The 25,713-nt window shown below is 41.5% G+C and overlaps 1 protein-coding gene across 4 annotated transcripts in view; it reads right to left on the reverse strand.

The window, feature by feature from the left end:
• DPP6 (dipeptidyl peptidase like 6) overlaps positions 1–25,713 on the reverse strand; it is a 572,305-nt gene that overhangs the window by 106,835 nt on the left and 439,757 nt on the right. For all 4 annotated transcript variants that reach the window (XM_056336842.1, XM_056336840.1, XM_056336844.1 and 1 more), the window contains exons 6-7: positions 20,349–20,401; positions 3,399–3,480 (exon numbers count right to left, since the gene is read on the reverse strand). In XM_056336842.1, the coding sequence (XP_056192817.1) occupies positions 3,399–3,480; positions 20,349–20,401 (135 nt within the window). The remainder of the gene's footprint in view (positions 1–3,398; positions 3,481–20,348; positions 20,402–25,713) is intronic.

Consider the following 25,713-nt stretch of genomic DNA (forward strand, 5'->3'; position numbering starts at 1 on the left):
CCATTCTTCTAACAGCTTTGGAAGACTTTATTTGGTAAGGCTGGCTGACATCTGAGAAAGGCTGAAGCATTCTTCCGAGGTGCCAGAAGCAATGGGTTTTTTGCATTCTGATCTTCTTACATAGATTTTCTCAGATCCAATATCTGCCATCATTTATACAGCTCTGCTGGCATGTGTGGCATTCTGCAGGCTAGTAAGAAGTCAAGAACCATGCTCTGAGGAGTTCATCATCTAAAACTTGGCATGTAATTTAATGAGTAAGGACAAAAGAAAACAAGATAAATAGAAAATTGCTCCTGGGAAAGTTCCACTGTTTATTTTTAATCACAAAGAATGCAGATCATTCAGGCTGCTTCTGTTTCAGATTTGTTTCTTTTCTGAATGATTCAACATGCAAGGGAGAAAGAGGTCAGACACAGCAACCAAAAGTTCCCCTAGGAAGGATGAAATAGAAGCTACAAAGGGAATAAAAAATTTCAGACCCAAACCCTCCCACTCTCCTGCCCGGCCTCTCCCTTGTGTTGTCAAAGAAGAATAAACTGGGAGATTTCAAGGAGAAAGCTTTTCATTTCCTGAAATTTGGGGTATCTTCAAGGTGATGCAAACCCCACGCACCCTTTGCTCCCACCTTTTGTGGGAGACACAGCACGGGTTGCTGGCTGTGCACAGAGGGTTGCTGCCGTGAGCAGCACTGGAGCTGGCACAGGCTGGGGTACCTTAGCACAGGTGGGGGACCCCCCTCAAATACTCGGCCCTGTAACCACCTAGAACCAGGGGAGCTGACACGTAGTTCCAAGCGCGTTACTCCTTTCCATCCCACTTGACTCTTTTTCCCTCCTTCTCCTGCAACACAACCCAGCCTACATTTAGCAAACACCTTCACACTATCACGTTTAAATAGACTTTATTTTTTCTCTGTCTTTGCACTTGATGTTGTCCTCACAGAAGGAGACATAAATTTCACTGGCAATTATGTTCTGAGTAACTCAATTAGTCCTGAAATACAGAACACTGATCATTGTGTATTTTCTCTACCTCATTTATAATGCTTGTAGATTTTTTTTTTTAAAAAAACCTTCTTTTTTCTCTGGCAATTCTCTGTTGATCACTACCTATAAATAGATGATATCGATACATGTAAAAGCCTGCTTATTTCAAAAAGTACAGCTATAATTTTATTTTAAGGTAAGTAAGTGGCAAGGAAAAGAGAAAAAAGGGACTTATGTTAGAGGTATGCAAGGTAATGCTTAAACTACCGGTAAGGTTTTCCTCACCTACTCTGATTCCAAACGCAAGAACAGAGAATACAGCTGAATTACAGGCCAACAGATTGACATAATTGTAAGGAAAAAAGAAACATACAGAACAAATCCACTGTTGCAAGGTATTTCTAAGATTCATATGGAATTCAACAGTAACAGCAATATCTGAAAGTACTTTAAAAATTACCTGCCATGCATCCCAAGAAGGGACAAGTAATGAGCTTGATGTCTTGGGAAATTCTTAGGGAATTAAGTTTTCACTATATATTTTTTAATAAAAATTGGTGGAAAGTGGTATTAAATACTTCAGCATTAAAGGATAAAGCTGGGAGTAAAGAAGACTTTTCTTCTCCTGGACTGTATATACTGTCCTGTTGTGTATATAAATTGTCCATTTAGGTATTAATATTTTTCCTTTCTGTATAGTTATGTTCCTTTGGTAGAGAAGACAATGGAGGGAGTAAATTGATCATCTTGACTTTGGCTTGAAAAAAATTAGATTTTCTTTTCAAGGTGGAATTTAAGTACACCCAGTCAGCTTGGTAAAACTAACAGGAATGTGAATCAATAACATGCTGTGACTCAAGGCGCTGAAGGCATGCAAGTTCTATATTAAAGCAAAACTGTATTAAAGAAAGGAAGATTCACTTGTGAAATGGAGAAAATCACTAATGCAACTTAATATTGGCTTTCAACTAGCAGATGTATCTTCTATTATACATTATGAAGCTCAGTTTGTTATACCTAAAATAGAAAGAGCTAGTGAACAGTGAATAAAAAATTGCTGGTCTGTTTTTGTTTTCTTTGCCATGTCCTAAAGGTAGTCTCTAGTTTTGAACATAACGTGTTATCAACTGATTGTATATTATTATCAGTTGGGCGGAAGCCTGGTGATGAGATCACATGTGTCTGCACCAATGAATAGAAAAGAAAGCGTTTGGTCCTCATCAGACCCCAATCTCTGAGAATCGGCACACATTGCTCAGCAGGGATCTGTTGGGCAGGAAACCAAGGAATTTGAAATGGCACATGTTAGAGGATGAAGGTGAGGCATGTACAGTGTGCAGTGAAAAAAATAAGCTCCTCAGAAGTTATTTTGCATAGAGCTAAGGGGCTGCTGCATCTCCATTCCTATCAGATTTGAGGTCGATAACCCTCACAAACGTGATTTTCCTGATGGAGCAGAGGAGAGACTTTCCTGTGCCTATATCTGTTCTGTTTCCTCCAACCTGATTTGCAGACTGGCAATTATACTGTCTCCTATTGCTATTTTTTTAAATTACAAAATTTGGATACAATCTAGTTAAGGACACAGACAAAAAATCCCCGAGAGAGGACTAGGGACAGGACACACATGCCAGATTTTCTTGGATAATTAGCTTTCAAAGCTCATTTCTTGGTATGAAAATTCAATATCAAAAAAGAAGTTGCCACTTTTTCTTTTCTGGTTACAGTACAAAGAGAGCGTTTGGAATACGTAAAACCTTAATACTGGATTTGCACAAGGAAATGAAGCCAGGGGATCTGGCCAGGAAATAACGTGCTCTAAAAATGGGCAAATCCAAGATGGCAATGGTTGAGGGACAAAACACTTGAGATTTCAGGACTGTTGCAGTATGAAAGGCTCCAGGAAACACAATGAAACTGTTTTTGTTAAAAGCCAGCTCTGGAAACTTCCCAGAATACGCTCCTACTTTTGCAAACAACTACAGGTCAAATTCAGAGCAACTCTGTTCTAGAAAGATGTGTTCTCCAAACAGGGCTGCTAATATTAACATATCCCTAGTGCCAAGTTTGCAAGTCTGAAGATGCCCTTGTGAAGCAATGACATGCTAACTAAATCATACTATCATGTCTATCATCTGTCCTGTGTCCAGCATTGGGAGAAGCAGGTGCATCCTCTCAAAGAGCTTCCAGAGTGTTCCTCCTCTGTGTTTTTAGACACGATTACTTTGCAGTAAATATATACATGGGAATTTTATAAATAAATTACATGATAAAACAATCCCCATAAAGATGCTAGCAGCTACCCCACAGGTTTCAAGAAACTAGTCAACAAAGAATTATTCTTTCTTTACTTCCAAACAATAGCAGCATGGTCTCTAAATTAATTTGCACACTTGTTCTTTCTCTTACCAGCTGTTGCCCTTTTGGACCCCAACCAGCATACTGAAGCTTTGCATTGCTGACCTCAGGGGGATACAAATTCTGGGGATCCCTGCAAAAAGAGAAAAATAAGATTTCAGCCTCAGAAATGTCCTTATTTAAGCTGCTGCACACCTGCTTTGGAAATCCACCATGACCTCATAAGGCGTCTTTCAGCTGGAATCATCTATCATTTAGTGTCAGATTTCAGTAGATTTTTTTTACCGTAAGGTAAGCACTATAACACTAGCAAGCATTGGTAGGATCAAGTATTTAACTGAAAATTTCTGTTTCTTATTAATATGAAGTTAAACACATTAGTTCCACTGCTGACTTGCCTAAGCCTTAAGAATTAGTCAAGGGATGACAAACAAAGTAATTGTATTTATCAACAGTGACGATGTCCACAAAGGATAAACAATTATATATTTGAATCATACTGCCACAAGAAAAATATAATTTCATCTTCTTTACCCTGTGGCTTTTCTGCCTAATAATTTTCCTTTGAACATGACGTCAGAAAAGTTTAGCAACTGTATAACTGATGTGCAGCCTGGCTTGGAAGGGAAAAGCTGCTATTAATACCAAATATCTCTTTTTTTTTTTTTTTTTTTTTAAGAAAAGAAAATCAAAATGCTTTTCTTGCTCTTTCATCCATTACCTTCATTTTGTAGCAGAACATCAGTGAGATGTAGCAAATGCAATATAGAAAAAGGAGGCTTTTTGGTAAATGTCAGAGCAGCATAATGTCATTTTATCACAGCACAGGCAGCATTGCCTTGACTGTATTTATTCTCAGCACAAGTAATTACATTACATATGCTGAAGTCACATTGCTACAACTCTGTGTATAGTAATATTCTGCAAACAAGAACACTAATAAAGCCTGTATACAGTATGCATATCTCATTAGCATATCTCAAACTGCTTTAAAAAGTAAGGGTATTATCATCATTGGTCTAGAGATAGGAATAACAAGGCAATTTGGGGCCAACATCACTTGAAGACAGAGCCAAAGCCTGCCCAGCCTTCAAGCAAAAGGCCTTCTCTTCTCTTCTTCTACAGAGTTCATTCCTTCACTAAAGGAAATGTTTTCCAGACCATATTTTCAAAATGAACAGAATTGAATGGGATAATCAGACACTAACTGAATTCTCTTTATTGCTTGTTTTGTGACCTGGGGCTGTTCCACAGTTACACTCCGGCTCTGCCCTTTCAGGCAAGAATTCCCTTGGCTGCACGTTCTTGCTGCGCTGGAGCTCTTGTAGCAAGTTCAAAGATAGCAGCAAGAGGAATGTTTAGAAATCAATTTTGTGCAGTCTTTCCAATGTGAAACCCCCTAGCTTTTCCTGTCCAAAGGGCCAGCTAGAATCAGGACAGATCCCAGATGAGGACACTGATGCCTACAGTCTTCCCCTTCCATAACTCTTGCCGTTGGAACAGCAACTTCTGCTCTCCAGCTAGAAGGTGTTTCTATCAGTGGTTACAAACCATAATCTGTAATGTCTGCAAGGCCCCTGGGAAGAGGTTTGTGGAGCCGATTAAAATTAAAGTGCTCAAAATGAGAGGTTTGATGCAGATGCGATCCAGTAGGAACGTGGAGGGCAAGAGCGGTTTGTTGAGCCGCTGACCCTTCAAGTCTGAGCATACTGCAGGGTGCCCAGATAGCTTTTGGCTCTATAGGCAACTGCTGCTGGTGGAGTAAAATTAAATCTTTTCTCCTCATGGTTTTTAACCAGAAGATTTCTTTGTGAGTAGCCTAAAGTCATTTTTGTAAGGCATGGATAAGAGAACACATAACTCTTATACTGAACTTACTGAACTCCTACTAATAGCAGCCACAGAATTCCTATTCCAGTAAGAATAGACATACAACTTCTTCTGGATCTTTCCAAGATTGTATAAATCAGCTACTTAAGTTTCAAGTCAGCTGTTCCCGTTAAGACTCAATCTCTTTGGTTGGCTGTCTTTATTATCTTAACAGAGAGTAACCTCTGAGTGCAGAAGGAAGAGAGAAAAATAGTGAATTAAATCAAAACCTCTTATGGGAAGGGAAGAGGGAAAAAAAAAAAAAAAGTACTTCACTGTCAAATGAACTATCTAGTTCTTGGGTTATTTTACCCATGGTGTGGTGAGAAAAGGAGCAAGACATTACAAGCAGAGGGGGAAATAGAATCCTTAAATAAACAGATTATACAAATTAGAAGAATTTAAACCTGTAATGCTTCAGATAACACAGGCGGAGCTAAGGGACAGACATACCAATTACAGCCAATAATTCAGAGCAGAGCCCAGACAAGTCCTGTCAGTTCTGCTCACTGTATCATCTTTTAGAAGAGGAAAACTCTAACACGATGAGAAATGCTGCATAAACCAGCTTTGGTAGCTAATAAGGCAGAAGGAATAGCACTGCATTCGATCTACCAGCAAAGAGCTCTGCTGCAGACAAAAAAGCAAAGTCATCTTCCTTTCTCTGGTAGGGCTGACGAAAAACAGAATTGCATCTCCTGAATTCCTTCTTAAGTTGTTCAGAATGGCTGGAAAACTTCTTTTGTAGCAAAATCTTGTTTGTTTGCCTTGAAACCTTTTGATAAATAATGCGGGTAGAAAGGCTGACTGATGGAATTGCACATTGTCTGGAGGTGCCTGATTTACAAACCTAGTTATCATAAACTGCCCCGATATTCATCACATAACAGAATGCACGTCCAGGTTGTGATGCAGCCCAATGGAGGCAGGCGTAGCCAGGCAGCCATCCTTGTGCTGGGAGCTATTTTCTACCACAGGCTAAGAAAGCAGTCTAAGATCCTACTTTCTCCCCTCTAAACACTCCTGAGAGATGGACATTCTCCTCCTGGTAGATTTTGGCTTGTTCCTCATCTCTTCTGAAGAGAATCCTCTTCCTTAGAGTAGCAGCATTCACTCCCTCACCTGCAGGAAACTTCAGCCTGATGCACAAGGGGACTGAGAAGACATCCCTCCTTGCCAGGCTTGATCCAGCAGGCTTCAGAGAAACTGCAGGAATGATCTGGAGATGGGATCTGTTAGCAGTAGCCAGGGGAGACCAGGCTGTCAGCAAGCCTGACAGTGGCATGAAAAGAGAGTTCACCTACTTGTGAACCTTACCATGAAAGACCAGATTCCTACACACTTACTCGGGCTACATTGGGTGCATGGTCTGTGGCGGAGTATGTGTGGACTCCCTCCCTGGCAGATCCAAGCAACCCCTTTACAAACCCATTATATCACCTATAGAGAGAGGAGGAGGAGTTTTCTACACAGCTGCTCTAGGCAGGATGGCCATAACCCTCTACTGCTCTCCCCCTGAAGGCTCCCAGTGATCCACAAACTGAAAAACCGTTTGGAGAGCAGCTATCACACACATTTCCTTATCTCATACTATTCTGGACCTTTTAACTCTCCTTGGTAAAAATCCCTTAAGGGACTCAGAGCAAATGCACACCTATTCCGCGGGAGCACTCGTCCAGTTTCCAAGTGCTGCATAAACGGGATCTCACGCCAGTCAGCTCCTTCTGGGAGGTATGTTATTGCTGATAAGCTATAGTCCTCAACAGCTACACCCTTCCTTCTCCTTCAAAACAGCCTGCTTAGAATTCCCCTGCATTTTTTTTTATTGAATCAATCAATATCATGGGTCATCTCAGCCTCTCCAAAGAGCCAGTGCTCCTCACAGACCCTCATAATTAGGGCTTGTTTGGATCTGAGCCTTCCCCTTGTGAGCTCATTTGTGCTGGATGCTGGCTTGCAAACGGGCTGTTCGGAAGGCAGCCTGGGCATCTCCTGTTACTGGTTTGCATGAAGAACCAGATTCACCACATCCTCTCACCATCTTCACTATTTCCTTACAGAAAAGAACCTTAATCTTCATTTCCAGCCAAAGAAACGGCAGGACCTTGTTAAAGGGTTGTGTTATTTCTTTCCTCTCTTAAAATGATTGATTTTTAAAGCCCAGGAAAGAAGGGAATAATAATGTTGTTTTATGCCAGACAGAAGATGGAGCAGGTGCTGTATAAACTCTCCTGTGTTAAGACGACGTTGTCTGGACCAGAGGCTGACAAATTGCTTCAGACACAGGCATGATTTCAGCACAATGTTCAAAAAAAATTACTGAAGTAGTAAACTGTTACATTTGCTCATTTAAATGAAGCTTTCTGCCAAAATGTCTTCCCTTAAAATTTCTGAATAAGGAAAATTTCTGACTACAATTAGCATGCTGTCTGCCAAATCATTTTTGCTTGTAATTTAGATCGGAACAATAAAAAAATCTTATCAATCATATCAGGTTGCCTGGTTTTGACCTTAAAAAGACACTATGATTAATGAGGAACTATTTTAAAAGAAACTGTTTCTTTTTTTTTATTTTTCCTGAAAATTTTACATCTGTGTTCCCTCTTCTGACATTTTCTGCTGTTCTAAGAAGACCAATTTCCCTCAGGGACTTCACGGCACTGAGTCTCCCCCTGAGCACAAACATGACAAACTGTTCTATATTAAGTTCTTCAAAAGCAACTTAAAAAAACAATAGAAATTTTCCACTGTAATTGAGGGACAGCTTCCTTTTACTTCAAGAAAAATATTTTGCAATGCCAGACTGAAAAATTCTGAAGCTGAACAAGCAGTTGAAGTCTGTGGTATGATATATGCTTTTCTTTTAGGGTCTGTTTTAATAACTTTTAATTTTAATTTCAAATACAGAACAACAGGTTTTGTATGGAAATTATTTGCACGTGCTGCCAATGTGAGCAAACATACAGTAGTTTGCACCAAGGGCTGCTGACATGCCCATTCTCCAAACAAATAACCCAAACTATGCATATAAGCTGGAGTCAGTTTTTAAGGAAAACTTCAAACCTCCTTGCTTAACTATGCCATAATTTTGGAAAATATAAAAAAGTATATTAAGATTTCCGTAGTATATGCAAAGAAGCTGGAGAAATAAAGACAGTTATAAAAAAAAAAAGTGTGGGGAAGGCAGAAATATCCCTTTTTGTTATTTGCATCAAGCCAGCACTGAATATTTTGAAAGACAACAGCCCTAAGCACATCAGCTCACAGTACTTTAAGCATTTTTCATGGTTAACTATAAAAAGTATCTATCTGTCTAAATTATCTGCCTCAGCACCAGAACTCGGTGTCTTCATGTCTACATCTAATAGCATAAAATCAGACAGCAGCTTAGACAATTTCTTCTTCCTTAGAAAAAAGAAAATAAAGAAAGAGATACAAACTACCAAGTAGAGAAGAAACTGGAAGGGTTATAAAGAACTGGAAATAATATCTAAAAGTTTTTGATGCATGTTGAAAAAAAAAGCACACTGAAGAAAATTTGAAAAATGAAATAAAAGCATGTAAAACACGTGTTCAGAAATGTACAAAGAATCATAGATAAGGAATTGGAGAAAGAGAGAAAGATTTCCAAGAAGCAGGAATGCCATTTCTTGAGAAGCAAAAATGCATTCTTAAATGATTAAATGACTTGTTTACTTAAGTATTCACCAAGGAGAAAAGGAGACAGGTGCCATTAAGAAAATTCCTTCCCAGGAGAGACACAGCTCTGCAGAGACTCCCAGTGAGATAGAATAAAATATAATACCAATGGGGATCAAAGACTTGCCAGAACAGATAGTCAAGAAATCAGACTGTTGGAAGATGCAACTAAAAGAATCCTACTGGAAGTGCTTAAATGGATGGGGAAGGCTTTTCCATTCATCTAAGCTTGTCCGCTATAAAATTTTTAATGCACACGCATACACATATTTTCCTGACAGCACTTTTCAGTGAACAAAAGTAGAAGGAGGTAATGGAAGTAATTTGAACTTATTAATTTCAACCACAGATACACATCAGATCATTCAGCTGCCCTTGAAAACAACTGAACTCACCAACCATTTTGTCCAAGATGAATGAATTCTATGGATTTAGAGCATAAAAGGCAAAAAGCGAGGGAATCTAAAACATTTGACCCTAATTTGGCAATCCAGTCAGATTCAAGCCAACAACATGAGCTCAGAGGTGGTTTTGATTATAGTCTGTGTCTGTAAAGCATCCATCAATGTAAGAGCTGGCAGTGGGGCTGCAAAATCTTGCACAATACTAATACCACTTTAAAATCAATCACTTGTCAGAAAAGAAGCCACCGACGTCCATTGGGTATCATGTAAAATGATGGCACAGGCTTGCCTTTCTGGTGAAGGTCTGCAAAAACTTATTTAAAAACGCATTGGAGACTAGGACATGGCTAGGAGTCCTGGTAATGCAGGCTGGAGGACTGCAAGCCATTGATCAAAATCTCTAGGTTTCCCTGAGTAAGCAAACACTGGAAATGGTCCTTAGATACCGGCAGCATTACTTTTTAAGTGATGACATTATCACGTTTCTCATGTGACCCCTCTAAATCGTGGATGACAGAATGAATTTTTACTGCATTTTTTTAAAAGAACTTTTGTTCCTGGAGTCATATTTTGTCTCCTAAACAGACAATGAGAGGTGATAGCACTCAGGTGATAAACACAACAACTTAAAAGTAATTTTCTCTTACTCATGTAATTTTCTCCTTACTCTGTCGAGGTTTCTCAGCCAACTCTGATCTCAGAGCTACTCAAGGCATGAGCTAAGGTAATGCATTTATCAGGACTTCAAGTCTACTTATCCACAACAGAGGAAGGGAAAAACGAGAAACTAAATATTTGAATGCTATCAAGAAGGCTAGTCAGGATTACAGCTAGCCAAGGATCAGTTATCCAAAATACAGGCAAAAAAATACAGGTTGAAAAAAGCAACTCAGTAAGCACCAAGATGTTTAAAAATGCACTAGTAATAGCTCAACAATGATGATTCTGGGATGAATGTACATGGTTCTTCAGAGCAACTCTGCCAGTCTCCAGGAAAGGATGTTTGTGATGAAACCTTAACATTTCCATCCAGCTGACCTTGTCTGACTTCTAAGCCCTAATAACAATATAGCACCATGATGTGATGCCTGCAGAGAGCAATATGGGATTATTAGTACCTAAAATGAGATACAGCTGTGATCTCCTGCTACCAGAGCCAGCAGAAGTACCTAGTTACAGTCTGACTTCACTGGATGCTAGGTCACACTTTTAATTGGGGCAAGAGATTGATTCTTGGGCTTGTGCTCTAAACTGATCTAAAGGTTTGTGCTACTGGGTTTTAGACAAAATCAGAATGACTCAGTATTCTCTGTATCTTTGAAAACTAAGAGTCTTTGAGCAAATCCTGTTTTTTCTCATGTCAACAGGATGAGTTCCTGGAGGTTTGTGCATAGGTTCTCACAAATATCGAAACATAGTACTCTTCTAAACAGCCTGTCCCCACATAGACCGTGTCCTCATTAGTTAAAATCAACAAGGCATACACTTAACAGAGCCATTATTTCCATTTCTTATCAACAGTGATATGATCACTTTTAAGGAACAACACAATTAGCCTGATTACAGATACAGTTTAAAAGTGGATTCTAAAATACTCTCCTTATCTAAAGGACTAAAGTACCGCTCTAGTCCTACGTCTCTGCCCCATAACAGAGATGTATAAACCTCAAGTATACACACAAGAGGAAATGCTTGCATTTGAAATGGGGCGTAACTTTTGCCATCACAACTCTGCATCTGGATGGTCCTTTCACTCCTCTACCTCCTTCTCATGCATGACATGGGAAAACAACCTTTTCTATTCCTGTTCTTAAATTTGCAGTGGAGCATTCAATAAACAGAGGGTTAGGGTAAGGGATGAAGAGACGTTAGGGCTGGTGTAACACGGCCTGGGCTATCAGCCTGGAGTTATCTCACTTTTGCCATAGAGACTTTCTCAGTGGTTACTGCACCAACGAAAGCCCTGGCTGTAGCATCCCTTCTCCACCCAAAGGTCCTTTTTTGCATTTCCTTATGTTTCCCATTCCCTTCTTCCCTGTATGTTCTGAGCTCTCCAGGGAGGCAGGATGCCTATTTTTGGGTTACAAGACATTTTCAGCCTATTACATTTGGTTAGTGTCTACCTATGAAGTGGTCACAGAAGCAGGTAGCAAGGACGAAAGGGAACCCCAGGACATTGCTGAGGCACACAAGTGTTATGGCACAGACAGCTACACATACCTCAGAGGTGGGGCACCCGTCACTATATAGCCCTCAGCAACTGGGCACAGGTTCCTTTACAGCCCTCACTATATAACCTCAGCCCAGGCCCCATTAAACCCCACAACAGCAAGGAAATGCCCATAATCTTGCAGGTTCAGGCCCTCAAAACTAGCTTTTTTTTTTTTTTTTTTTCAGTGCTCACAAAAAAATGAATCTGTGTTTTGTAACATGCAGTACACACTCTTTTTGCTGTGTAATCAAACAACAATGCAGTAGTTGAAGTAGGCTGAAAGAGCTTATCACCCAACCACAGCAGCAAATAATCAAGGTCCAGGCTGCAGGATGTAGCAATGTAGTGATGGGGCAAAACCAGCCCCCTGGGAGATGCATGTTTCTTATTCCTGTTTTGGTGGAAAACCCCACTGAATCTTGAATATTAGGAAAAAAATACAAACAAAAATATCCCCATCCCCACTATGAACATCCCTACATAGTATGAAATCCCCACATACAGAACAATTTTATTTCTAGGAAAGCAATGCATGGGAACAGCAACTGTACAGGCTGTGGTTAATTGCCTATTCAGCGCTATGCACCATCATTTTACACATTCTCTTTCCTCCACCTTTATTTCCCTTTTCTGTCAAAACTCTATGTACTAACTCAACCCTGTTGAGAATGAATAAGTAGGAAAACCCATGCCAACGTGCAAAGTTTTGGTGGTGGTCAGTGTGGGGATGTGTGTGTACCCTGCAGCAGTGTCTACGGTTTGGGGCTGACTGCAGCCTGAGGACCAGAGGAGGTTCATTCGCACTGACACACGCAGCCATTTCCAAATCCAGAGAAGTTTCTCACCAGCAAAGCATATTTTATTCAAGAACAGAATTTAATAGGTGCCCTGCCTCCATTTCAGGGGGTACTGCCTCAGACAAACACTATGGGAGAGTTTGCTTCAAACCTTTTGTCTTTCTGTTTTTTTCCCCCTGATGAGCCATAAGCTATTGACCTTTTCTGTAACATAAGGAGGTGGTTGCTGGGCTTTTCTCTGCTAAACTGCTAACATCTGCATCTAGCTATTAATTACCCGGGATTTTTTTTTTTCAGTCTCAGCAGTCGTTACTGTAACCCTTAATATCAAATCCTCCCATCAGGGGACTACTCATTATTATCGCTATACATGGTTTCTAAGGTGTCCACCCACATCACAGCTGATTCTGGAAGAGAGAAGCATGTGGTAAGAATTGCTTTGCCTACACAGGAAAGGAACTTTTCATATAAAAAATGCTATGGAGTGACCAACATGGGCGAGCAAATGGCAAATCCCCCGGGGAAATGATATGGTGCTAAGCTGCTGAAGTGGATTTCCTCCCACCAGCACAGCTGAGTCCTGCCTGAACTGCCTTCCAAGGCTGAGCTGCTTTCAGCCTGCCACTGCCTGGAAGTGAGTGATGCTCAAATAATGGCTTTGCTTAATAAAATGCTGGCTCTTTCTTTTTTAAAGAGGTACAAAATGTATTCGCAAGCAATAAGCCAGTATGTGACTTAACCACTGTTCCAGTGATTTACAGAATATTTAATTCAGATCATTATAAAAAGCAAGAAGCTCAACAGCTCCATCAGGGTTGAGCCAAATGCCAGTAAACTCAACTGAAATATTCCTATCCACTTCAGAGGATTTAAGGTCAGGCTTCACAATCAAGCTATCAAGTTTACCTGTTCCAAGGGCTACACCACACTATGCAGCAAAGGTGCCTTAATTAACTCTACAAGCTCTCTCAAAAAGACGATAAAAACTATGGAATAACTATCCTTAAAGAGGGAGGAAAGAGAAGAACTAGCAACGGCAGATTCTTTACAAACTGCAGAATATGTTTTTCTACTTATTTAACAAACTTCACATTGTTCTTTGGTTTCACATACCTTTTTATAAGGGCTTGTTTCAACCTCTATATATCATTGTTGGGTGAAAATATTAAGTTCCTCTAAGTAAAATGTAATTAGCTGAGAACAGACTATTAATTACAATACTTTTTCCTCTAAAATGTGGGCTCTAGTAGAAGTTTCTTAATGTTAAAGAGTGAAATTGTGCAGCACTCTACAGTAATTATCGCTTATCCCCTCTGTTGGGTAAGCAATATTTCTCCCCTTGCTCTGCAGGTGGGGACACTGAGGCACGGGAAGTCTCTTTAATGCTACAGAGAAGGGGCATAACAGGCAAAATAAGATAAAATAGAATGGTCTTGGTCAAACAGACAGATGTCTGGAGCAGATCCAGTTCCCTGAAGTTTTTAAAACATGATTTTAAATAATGAAACATGTATTCCTCTTACTGTGAACATGGAAATGGGAGCATGTGCAAGGAAAACCTTGTTGTCTTTCAAAATATTCTACAATAGGGTATGCACAAATCTGATTAAGTTTTCTTTAAATAACTTTAACCTCTTTCCATCCAGTAGCTTGCATAAAAGGAGGAGACAGGCACATTAGTGACAGCACTGCAGACAGATCTACAGACATGACTTTAAAAATCTACTCGAGTGAAGCATGGGCACAGCTCCTCCTCCTGTTATCGCTATTGTGGGTCTCCAGTGTGGATTCTGCACTCATTCCACTCATAGGACTTCTCTTGGGGTTACTGGGAGTTCAGTGTGGGCGATGCCTGCAGGATTTTACAGGTCCTCAGCAATGCAGACGGCTCAGCTCTGTGACTGCTCCTCTGATCTACTTACCACGTTCCTCTCACTACACCATATAAATTTGGGAAGAAACATGGATGCCACTTAGAAGTAACTTGTGAAGTAACTCCTTCCTTCCCATACACAAAACCAATGAGGAGTGGGAATAACTGATTTTCTCTCTGATCCCTATAAGCGTGCCTGGAAGCTCCCACTGACGTGCCCCAGCTGGATGTGCTAACACTGTGCTGAGAGCTCACACCGGGGGGTCAGCACTAACCCCTGCCACTGAGCTGTGCTCAGAGGGAAACAGTTCATGCAGAACTGGATGAACACTATGAGGTCTGAGGAAACGGATGTTTTATTTTGGGGTATGCAAACACCACAGAGAAGTGTAAAAAAGTATAAGATTTCTGCTGGCCACAGCAAAACCTTAAAGCATAGAGGTACCCCCTCAGCTGTTAATCTAAAATTAGCTCTTGCTTAGGACCTAGATCAAACCAGTGGTCCAGCAGCACGCACGGGTGTGAAATGGCTTTAACACTGGTGAGGGAAATCCTGCAAGAAGGTCAGAGAAATGCTCTGGCCAGTCAGAGCCTGCCCATAAAAACCCTAAACAAACTAAGCTTCTTCCCTTCTTTCAGTGAAGGATGCAAATGACTACGCTCATCCATACTGGACTCAGCAGGAGCAACATTATTAAATCCCACGAAAGAATAAAACAATTTCCAGTAACTGGATTTCATAAGTTGGCTGTTGCCTACATCGTATTGCTAAATTTTTATTTTCCAAAATAAGGAACAAATAATGCTAGGAAATAACTGCATATGATATTTGTGTCCCACATTCTCCCAGTACCTTGCACGAGAGCATCCTGTTCGGCTTCTAGACCTGCAGATGCTCTCGCAGCACCGATAAATTACAACTGGCTGGCAGTTACAATGCGGCAAGTGCAAAACTTGGGCGGGGGGGGGGCGGTCTGAGAGGAGCTTTGCAAAAATATTTCTTATGGAGACAGCTGTAAGCAGTTACCGGAGGAGAGCCGATGGGGCGATGTGGTGGCAGAGCCCACGGGCAGCCAGCGCAGGGGCTGGTTCCACCAGGTGGCAGCCGGCGCCAGCGGCTGGGTTGGGCGCGCAGCTGGAGGGACACGCGGGGTGACCGGCAGCAACGCTGAGCCGAACATGACCCCCCTGCACCCCTCAGCACAGGAAAATGGGAACTGCGGGCCTCAGCCGGCTCCCCCGGTGAAAACTGGAAACTATGGGCTGTTGAAAACGGAAGGCAAACGTGGCAAGCACGGTAGGGGGTTTCTACCCCAAGTTCAGCAAGAGGCAGTCAGAAGGCTGAAGTAAGAAAAAAACGGAGGAGAAATGAAATCTGTGCAGTAAGTACCCCTGCAGAGATATTCACTCTTTCTCCTACCTTGGGTTTATTTAAATTTTTAGACTAGATGCTTGGAGTCTGTGTCATTGGCATGTATTAGTTGCCCTGTAGAGAGCCAAACTGTGCTGCTGCTCCTCATGCGGGGAGTTTACTTCCACAACAGCTTCAGGGAAAAGCGTTGCAGTCCTGCACCCTGTATAAAATAACATTTTCAAACGTTTGTGTTAAGGACATGGCCAAATTGGCTTGTCAAACTTATGGAGAGCTCAGAATGAAACTTGGAAAATGCTGGTACAAGCCCCTTTTGACTTCAAACAAAGCCTGAACCTGGGAAGTCTGCAGAACACAGTGAAAATAATTAGAAATTTCCCTTTAAAAAGCAATTTATGCTGGCAGATTAACGTCACATTATTTAAAAAGTGATGCCACAGATTAGATTAATTCGCTTACTTACTAGTTAGTCTCAGCAGGGGTTAGCAGGGGCATGAGTGGGTACAAAGTCTGTACTGTCTGGCCTTCCTGATGAGGCAGATCATAGCTGAGATGAGGAACAGGGTAGGAAGGGCACCAGGAAAGCCACACTGTCACAGCCTGTTTCCAGGAGTGTTTAATGAGCAGGAGGGATATTGCAGAGGGGAATGAGTTTGTTCACTAGCAGCCACTGCCTTGGCTGCTGGTTTGGAAGTACGCTGAGGCACCACTGGCACACACTGACGGGGTGGAAAGCTGGTGCCTACTTGCAGAAGATGACTAATGCAGGAAAACAGTTTTTACAAATGGCAAAGGAGCTGTTGCTCAGTGCCAAGAACTTTTGTCACTCATGTGGAAGGCAAGGATGCTGCCTTTGAGTTGCAAATTCGTCATCACCAAAGGACCTGGAATATCAAACTGAACTGAACCTTGTGCTGTGTCAGTGTGCTTGGTCTGCCCTCAAGAATCTTCATCCACACATATCCATCACACCAATGTTCCTGTCCTAAATATGAAATATGTGATGAAGAGATTTTTAGTCCTTCATTCAACAGAGGCTGCACTTTCAGTTGAAGTATTTCATCACCTGTTACATCATGTTCAACTGCTACACCTGTCCTCTCTCTCAATGCACCACCCTAAAATACATGCAGAACTCCAAACGAACAATAAATGCCCACATTCCAGGGAAATAGTAATGTGCCACCCTTTCCACCATGCACACGCCCTGTGACTACCCAAAACATCAATGCAATTGCTACTGTGCAATATGGTTTGCAATACCTCTGTAAGTGTGGCATATGAAGGCACAGACCGCAAGTGAGATCCTTTACTGCCCACATAAATGCTGGTTATATACAACCACTTACCCACCCAGGTTCTGCCCTGGAATACACCCAGGTGTAGCAAAGCACCTTTGCAGCCAGCTCACACTCCACCAAGCTGTTTACTCCCTCCATGCTCACCTGAGGAGGCCTCTTCTTCCCCGGTACTTAAGCTGGGGGAGGTGGTGGGCTTGCCCCTCGCTGGGAGGCTTTGGGCAGCCCCTCATTGCAGACAGGTGTGCACAGGCCTGATCTGCAGGTGAGCTCAGAGAGCCAGATTTAGTGTGAGTTGCTTCCTCACTACACTTTAAGGCACAATCACTCTGCAGCCTGGCACCCAGACAAGGAACGAAGCCTTTTCTCAGAAAGGGCCCTTACATATAAGTACCTACAGCCCAAACCACTGTGTAAACCATACCTGTACCAACAGGACACATAGCAATCCTTCCAGCCCTCCTCCTGCCACTGGTTGCCTGATCCATCACTATTTCACACTGCGGGGACACCAATGCCAGACACACCTGTGTGCCTTCTGGCACCCCCTCACTTTCCAAATCTTGCCCTTATACTGGGTACTTCTCTGACACATCCAGCCCCCCAGCTGCCTGCACCAAACCAAACATGGAGAGCAAAGAGAAACACAGCTGAATGTGCAATATAGTTGAAGCTACGGGGAGCAAGAAGCTGGTTGTCAGGGATGAAAAAGGATGATGAATTAGTAGTAGCAAACTTCCTGGACCACTATATTGTTATTTTTTAGCATTTCTAATGCCTACTATGTGTGATACTTCTATTTTTTCCACCTTTGTTTTGTCTGGAATAGAACTGTGCTGTCAGTCAAGTGCTTTTGCTCTTAGCCAGGATTACTGCAGATACAAAGCTTATGTGCTCATGCTGAGTGTTCATCCTGGTTTTCTACACCCTTTCAGCCCACAAGCTAATTTCGGATATATTGCCAGAGAGAAGTTTTGAAAAATTAAATAAAGCCAGTATATTCGAGTATGTGTGTGTGTGTGCAAAACCAAAGACCAGATTGAGGCAGGGAAGGAAAGACCGAAGAAGTCTGGAGCACATCACACTGGGAGACCAGAGCTTTGACATGGATGATAGTGAGAAATGTCCTGATTCCCATGTTCTAACTGTACATGGAAACAACTTAACCTTGAGCTCATGATTTTTTGTGGTGAGTCAATCACCAGATACAAGCTGTAGGGAAGCAGGCTGCACAAGCTCCAGGGCTCACAGATTTTAAAACATGTATGTGCCTAGTACAGATGTTTTTGTACAAAGTATTATGTCTCTGTTGCTAAGTAGAAGCCAAAGAAAGTTATTTCAGCTTTTTGTTGTTGTTTGGGGGTGGAATGGAGGATTTTTGGTTTTGGTTTTTTTTGTTTCTTTCTGTAGGGTTTTTTGCATGTGCGTGTATGTACAAGTGTGCTTGTCCTTGAGGAACATCTGAATGTCACTGAAGTTTTTACAAGGAAAAAAATGCTGAGTGATGTGTTTCTATCTTGCCATTGAATCTGTACTTCTCTATTGCTAAAACCCCTTGTTACTGTACCAAAGACACCTGACTGGAAAAAGGACATAGCCTCAAAAACATAGGTGTTTGTTGCAGTGTCTGACTTTAGGACTTTTGCCTTTAAAACATCATTCCTGTGGTAAACAGTGAGGTTCCCAGGAGTGCCCAGTGGGAAGGCTGCCGAGCCGCTGGACACAGGCATGGTGGGAGCTGCCTACAAAAGCAGTAGGAAACACTGAGCACCCAGGGGTGGCCAGGGTCCTGCCTTCTCTCAGGGGCAGGCGCCTGGCCCGTGGATGCAGAAATCAACAGGACTTTAGGACATGCCCCCGTGTTTTCCTAAGTCAGAGAACACAGTAATCCATTTAATACAGTGCTATGGGTAAGAGAGAGTGGGTATAAACTGAAGGGGAAGGTTCAGACTGGATATAAGGACAAACTTTCTCCCCATGAGGACAGTCAGGGGACAGGTTGCCCAGTGAGGCTGTGCAGTCCCCAGCCCTGCAGGTTTTCAAAACTCAGCTGGATAAAGCTCTCAGTAATCTGCTTTTCTAGCCTGTCTATAAACCAGGCAGATTTCTTTAAACTTTGCAGGTTTTGCCATCTATCCCAAGGATCCAAAGCATCTACTGCCTGTTTAGCCATAATGTATAGAAGTGACAACTTAGTGAAGAAGTGTAGCAAATACTGAAATTATGTGGTTTGTAATCAGTCATGTGCAATGTTCTACAGAAAGGCCAGAGCACAAGTATATTGTCCCTTTATACCATTCCCACACAGTTATCACCAGTATGATACTTCAAAAACACAACCTGGCATCAGCTTCTTGGCTTTTAGCTTTGTGTTACTGACCATGATGTGAGGAATTTTGCTGTGCAACTTACGTATTTCCACTGGTGCTATGGAAATGTCACTCTGAAACACCATATATCATCATATGCCTACACATGTCTTATTGGTATGGTGGCATCCCACTCCTGACCAGTTGGGCCAGTCCTTAAAGTATATATATTTAACAATAGGTATCTTTTAAGGGAAAAGCAGGTAGAACTGTGGGATAAACTCTAGAGAAACAAGACAGATGAGATGAGCTGCAGGGTGATGGAGATGGAGCTGCAGGTGACCTACAATGCCACAGAAGTTGAGAAAGGGTGACTAAAAAAACTGCAATTAATAATCAAAGCTAAAGAAGGATCCCTTCATGCTAAATGATGCCTATGTTAAATACTGAACCTACATCAGGACCTCCTGGATAGGGGGACCTAAATGAAGAGGCATTGTGTGATGGAAGTTTATTACTTGCAACGATAATAACCTTCCATGCTACGTGCTTTAGGTAAAGCAATATGCTTTCATTAAGTTTAGAAATGCTGTGTAAAGCCTGTGTGGCACTCTTGCTTGTCTGCACTTACACTCTCTGAAAAGATAAACTGTAAACCCAAAGGCTCGTAGCTTCAGTGTAATTGTGAGTGCATGTATCTAAGCAGCATTGGGATCCTGGGAACAGACTACTGGTCTATCTGCCTTCAGATGGGATGCTAGAGAGAGCATTTGTATCAAGGGAATCTGCCAAGACACACAAAACTGAAGGGCAATGCCTCAATTCTGACCAAATTTAAGGGACTAAACACCCTCGGATAGATCCTCTGACAGTGCTCTGGGAGGTGGCCAACCACAGCTCTCAGCCAGATGCCAACACATCTATATTCTAGCCAAAAACTTGAAAACTGGAATATGAAATTCATGTAGTCTGACTCCCCAGGGAAGCTGAGTATTTCTGTTTCCAGACTATGTCATCTTTTGTAAAACACACAGCTCAGTGGAGGCTGCAGCTGAATGCCAGACCATTGCAAAGGATTGTCACAGGAAACCATTTTTCACAATATGCATTATTTTGCAGAATTCTTAATGGCTGAGTTCTAAAATGAAGACATTGAAAAATTGCTTACCCATGAGGTATTTTGCTGAGGACATAATATGCCGTATATGAATGCTGATACACCTGCAAAACGAAATTAAGAAACAAAACAAAACAAAAAAAAAAGAGATTAGTAATTGTCACCTGTGTTAACAGGGCTCCTTTTTCTGCAAAAACAATCTTGCATTTATGGCTAGGGAGCTCTTATAAACATTTCAAAATCTGTAGTAGAAAAGAACAATACAATAATTCACCTAATGCTGTTGTGTGTTCTTTTCATCTTGCACTTTATTACAGTGTTTGGCAAATCGTATACATCCAGATGCTCTGTGTCGTTACCATGACTACCAGGTCTTTGATTAAACTGGGGGCACATGGTCTCTGCAAGGGCTAAATATAGAACAATCATTAATGAGGACACCTTGGTCAGCTGGAGACATTCTCCATCATTATAACTAGACACGACAGGGCTATATGTGTATTTTTTTCTTTATTCCCACATAAATAAAACAGGGAGTGATGCTGGGTGATCTCAGAGCAGGTTGTAAGACCCCTGTCAGTCATCAAATAAAACCTTATTGACTTAGGGTGTAAAGCTGACCTCCCGTTTGTTTGATCTGCTAAGTTGCATCTTCATATCAATTTGCACTCTTTGGGCCTTGGGAAGGAAGCATGGCAGGTCATCTCAGAAGGGAGGCTTTATTACTTATATTCTAAGTAGTAAATAATAATAATAATACTGAGTCAAGGTCAGAGATTTAAGAGTTGGTGATTTTCTACTAGTGACAACGCAACCCCTAACAGTGATCTGTGGTTGCCCAAGGGGAGCAATGCTGAGCAACACAAGAGTCAGGGCACCAGTGTGAAAGGTCTAACTATGAATGACTTTATACACATTTATACAGGCACTCACTCTTCCAACTCTGTCCTGTTACTGTGTGCTACTAAATAAATAAGTCTCCTAACAGTCATTTCATTTGACTTCTACTTACGTTTTAAGCCACTCGCTCTCCAGTGGCTCTCATAAAGCATCCTGTCCCAGAGGATAAAACTTCTTGAATATTTGCTTCACCAATGAAGTCTATCTGATCAAATTGTTTTTCCTAGGTACCTCTGTTTTTGCTCAGCTATATATATATATTTTTTAACTTATGTCAAGAGCCCACGAGATGTTCCGGATGGTGCTGCCAGCCTCAGCAGTGGCCATCCCAAGCACATTGCTAGCATTACAGACAGGTGACCATGACTTACTACCCGTCACTCTCAAGGGCAAGCCTGCATAGTAGCATCTATAGTAGGCTTACATCTTTTGGAGACACAGTAGAGAGGCAGATCAACACAAGGCACATCATCCTGTAGCTATTAAAAAAAAACTTCTCTCTTACAATTTGAATCCAGACTCTAAATCCTTACGCTACTGCATGAACCCCCTGAAAAAAAGCTACCACCAGAGTACAGAGGTGAACCCGCTGGATATCTGCCTATGAAGTGAAGAGACTGATGCTGGACTGGCGTGATCCCCTTCTTCTCCTTGCAATTCACTCCCTTAGTTACAAGGACATCATCAGGTCAGATCCCAAAACCTTATCTCCTTTCAGGCATTCAGATACATAAAGACTCCTCGAGCCCAGTGAGTCTGTAGTATATGGATATCAGGGAGGCCCCAGCAACACAACTGAATTCACTGCAAACCAGCATTTATTTTACTACAGCTGTTTTTTTGGATCCACCTGTTACAGATGATGTCAAATAAATTAGCATTATCTTGTCTCCATCCAATCATACCAAAGAGCTCCTGAATCTTACAGTGCTGATATTGGAAACCTGCCTGATGCATGCGGCCTTAGATTTTATTCCAGCTGTGCTGAAGTTCTAAGGCTGCTAAAATTCCTTAAAGAAAATGCACTGGAAGACTAAATTTCTCCACAGAGCTGAAAAACCTAATACCATATTGCCATTAAATACTGGGCAACTTTTGTCTTCAAATATCCCAGTAGTAAGATGTAGAAAATGATGTAGATATATCAGTTGTGATCTGAGGCAAGGACTGGTGTTCAAGGTCACAAGCCATGCTGTGTTGTCAGCTATCAGAGGCAGAAGCCAACCCCCCAGATGAGCTTGGACAACTTCAGGGGGAAATAAGGAAATGTGTCAGGCTGGAGAGAAAAGAAACGGCTAGGGAAGTTTCGAGCAGGACATCTGCTGATGTCCCTGCTTGTGGTACAGAGTCCCCACAGCCAAGTTCGAGTGTTCAGAGTTGTCTTAGTGCCACTAATGGAGACTGAGGTAAAACATTTTCTTTGCCAAGACAGTTTAGGAGTGGGGAAGACGTAAGTTGTGGGACTTTCAAAGAACTCCTTTATTTTCTGAACATCATTTGTCATCCTCTTGGGTCTTTGGGCAGACTCTGAAATATCTCACATCAGCTGTTCCTGCAGCATCTAGCCTTCAAAGGCTTGCAGCTGGCAGAGTTCAGTTACAGGAGCAATCCTTTCTCAAATAAATCCTTAAAATCAGTGGGCTTGCTCATGTAAACAACAGCTACTTTTATGAGCAAAGATTTCAGGATTAGACATTTATTTTTATTATAGTTCTTTAGGACAAGAGTACATGCAGCTCAAAAGTCCTCATCCCTACTATTTCAAACCTGTTTGGAAAACACACTGTGAACAATCCTCCTTAGCAGACAGGAATCCAGGGAAAACATCACTTAATGCCTTTTTGAGAAATGAAATGGCTGCTTTCCTCTTAGATATGAAAATCGAATGAAGTTACGTTAACTTTTCAAGAGGATGACTATGTCTGCTTAATATCTCAACTAAATTTTTGGCTTTTTTGCTGGGGTCGAGCTGACTTAGGCTATTCACTTACCAGCAGGAAAACCCAACACCAGGGAAAAGTGAAGGAAAGAGATAAGCATTTTTCTGAATTCTAAAGCTAAGCCTCAGAAACTGGACAGTGCTTAAAAGTTAGTATTCATTTCATTTAACCTCACTGTTCCTGAGGCTTAGCCTACAAAAATAATGGTATTAACTCCCTCTGCTTCCCTTCTACCCAAGGGGTGCAGTAAAAGCCATTGCACTGATCTGATGCTCTTAGCCCTGATTTTGGCTGGATCGCAGAAGCACACAGCTCCTCTCAGTAGAGAGGCATATTTGAAGGTAGCAGAGTTTTTGGCAAACATTTTGCTCTGTAGACCCTCTGTGCCAAGTCATCACGCCAACATAAGTTAGAACAGGTTTGAGACTGCTCTGAAGGGTTCTAGGTGTTACCAAAATCGGGTTACAAAAGCTCCCATGCCAGCTGCGACCAATGTTGTAAAAGTCATTATACTAAAACCACTGTGCCAGAAACATGCTCCCACTGGGCTTCTCATCCCAGGTCACAGCACAGATCTTGCTTACTTTCCATCTGCATTACATTCTGCAACATGTGTGTGTTTACAATGAAATCACCAAGAGTCTAAGAGACTGATCTATCTGTTTCCACTTGTCTTGGAAAGGCAATTATCTTTCTAAAATTCAGAAAAGTGCAGGACTAATTATATATGACAACACTTTTTTCTGAGGCCACTGACCTCATTTTATATAATCAACAAAAGAAACCTGGACCTGGCCAGGTGACAACAGGAATGTAAACGCTGCAGCATTTATAGCAGCAGAGAAGAGCATCCACCTCTTCCCCACCACCAGATTCCAAAATAACAAGTAAATTGTGGTTCCTACAAGCTACAGAAACAAAATGGAAGAAGCAATTTCTGTGCTACATCACTGCTGGGCAAAGTATGGTGTGAATGGTGGAGTAACGCCTTCTTGAAAGCACCTGCTTCATCTCCAAGGAGAGAGGTCCTAGTCCAGCAGGGCTTACTTCAATAGGAAATACATGTTATTTAGGTATAGAATGGATTTGGACTCATTTATTCCTTATGGCTACTCATATACTTTAAATTAGAATCCATAGCTCCTGTTCTCGCCCCAAAGTAAGTGCACAAATACTCGATATAAGTCCAAAAAGACAGGCAGGATCCTGGTTACCTCCCTCCATCTCACCTGGTTTGTCACACAGACGTAAAGTGGACACACAGAGCCTTCACCTTCATTAACTTCTTGTTAGAAGGCTTACATTGCCACCATTTTTTTCAATTTGGCAGCACTTGTGCCACTCACAAAGGATTAGGAAAAGATTTAGATTGCAATTAGGGAATTTTTAGAAGGCGATTGTGAAATGTGTTTTCAGCCTATTTTTGCTGGTATGAAAGATTACGCTACCTGCTGAGGATTTATCACTAGCATCAGAAAAAAAAAAAGAAGAGTTTAGTTTACACTTCCACTTTCTGTGCCTATTCCTGTCACACTTTGTGGGCTGATACCGTGCTAGCACCGGCAGTAATTGGCATCAAAAGGCTTTCTTCTATGCTCATACAAACAAGAGGCACATGCAGACTTTCTTCCAAGGAGGTTTACAAGCAAAGAAGGAGGGAAAAAACCCCTTAGAAGAGGACTCCCCAGATCAGCCCAATCCTCTCATCTTTCAACAGGCTGTTCTATCAAATCAGCTAATTTAGGGTCTTGCCACTCAGCATTTCAAACAGTTTGCAGAGCTGAGATTAAAAACCAGGTGGACTGGCTGCCATGATCTCATGATTATTACTTACTTGATAAATGCAGGAATAAAACATCTTTTGCATCCATTTTCTAAATTACTCCATACTGCCACCTGGTCCTTCAAGCAGGAGTGTTATTTACATTAATGAATCATCTAGAAAACTCACAAAACCTCCATAAAACTTGAAGTTTGAAACCGCCACAGGGCAGAGTAGAAGTGCAAGCTGCGTTATAAAGCAGTTTGCAAGGCTTAGTACAAAATTTCTAATATTTAGTGTCTTTCTTTTTTTCAGGAACTACATTTCATCCAAAAAGTCATCCAGGTATCCCCAAATAAAAATGAACACGCTAAATAGTCATCGGAAATAAAACTATACAATGGTTGGCTAAAGTCTGAAAACAGCAAGAATATGTTTTAATGTAATTAATCATAAAGCACTTGGTAGTTAGCTGGGTAAAAGGAATCACTTTTAATTCTGTAACAATAATGAATACCTGCAAATAATAGATCCCCTCAGGATTGCTAACAGACCCAAATTATCTTCATAATCTATTCCATTTTATACTCTACAGTAAGACAGTAAAAATACAGCACAAGTGGCCAGTGGAACAGGAACTGCCAGATCCACTAAAAGGGTTTCCCATGAATAGTCTCTAAAAAGATATTTGATGCAAGTGGATTATATAGCCCATTTTCCTACTTGTGCTATGAGCAGCCAAATTCCCAAATGCACATGTGAATGTCAAACCAATTGAATAATCCCAAACATTCGCCATAATTACATACTCCAC

This window comes from Falco biarmicus, chromosome 4 (genome assembly GCF_023638135.1).
Source record: "Falco biarmicus isolate bFalBia1 chromosome 4, bFalBia1.pri, whole genome shotgun sequence".
In the NCBI taxonomy this organism is placed as follows: Eukaryota; Metazoa; Chordata; class Aves; order Falconiformes; family Falconidae; genus Falco; species Falco biarmicus.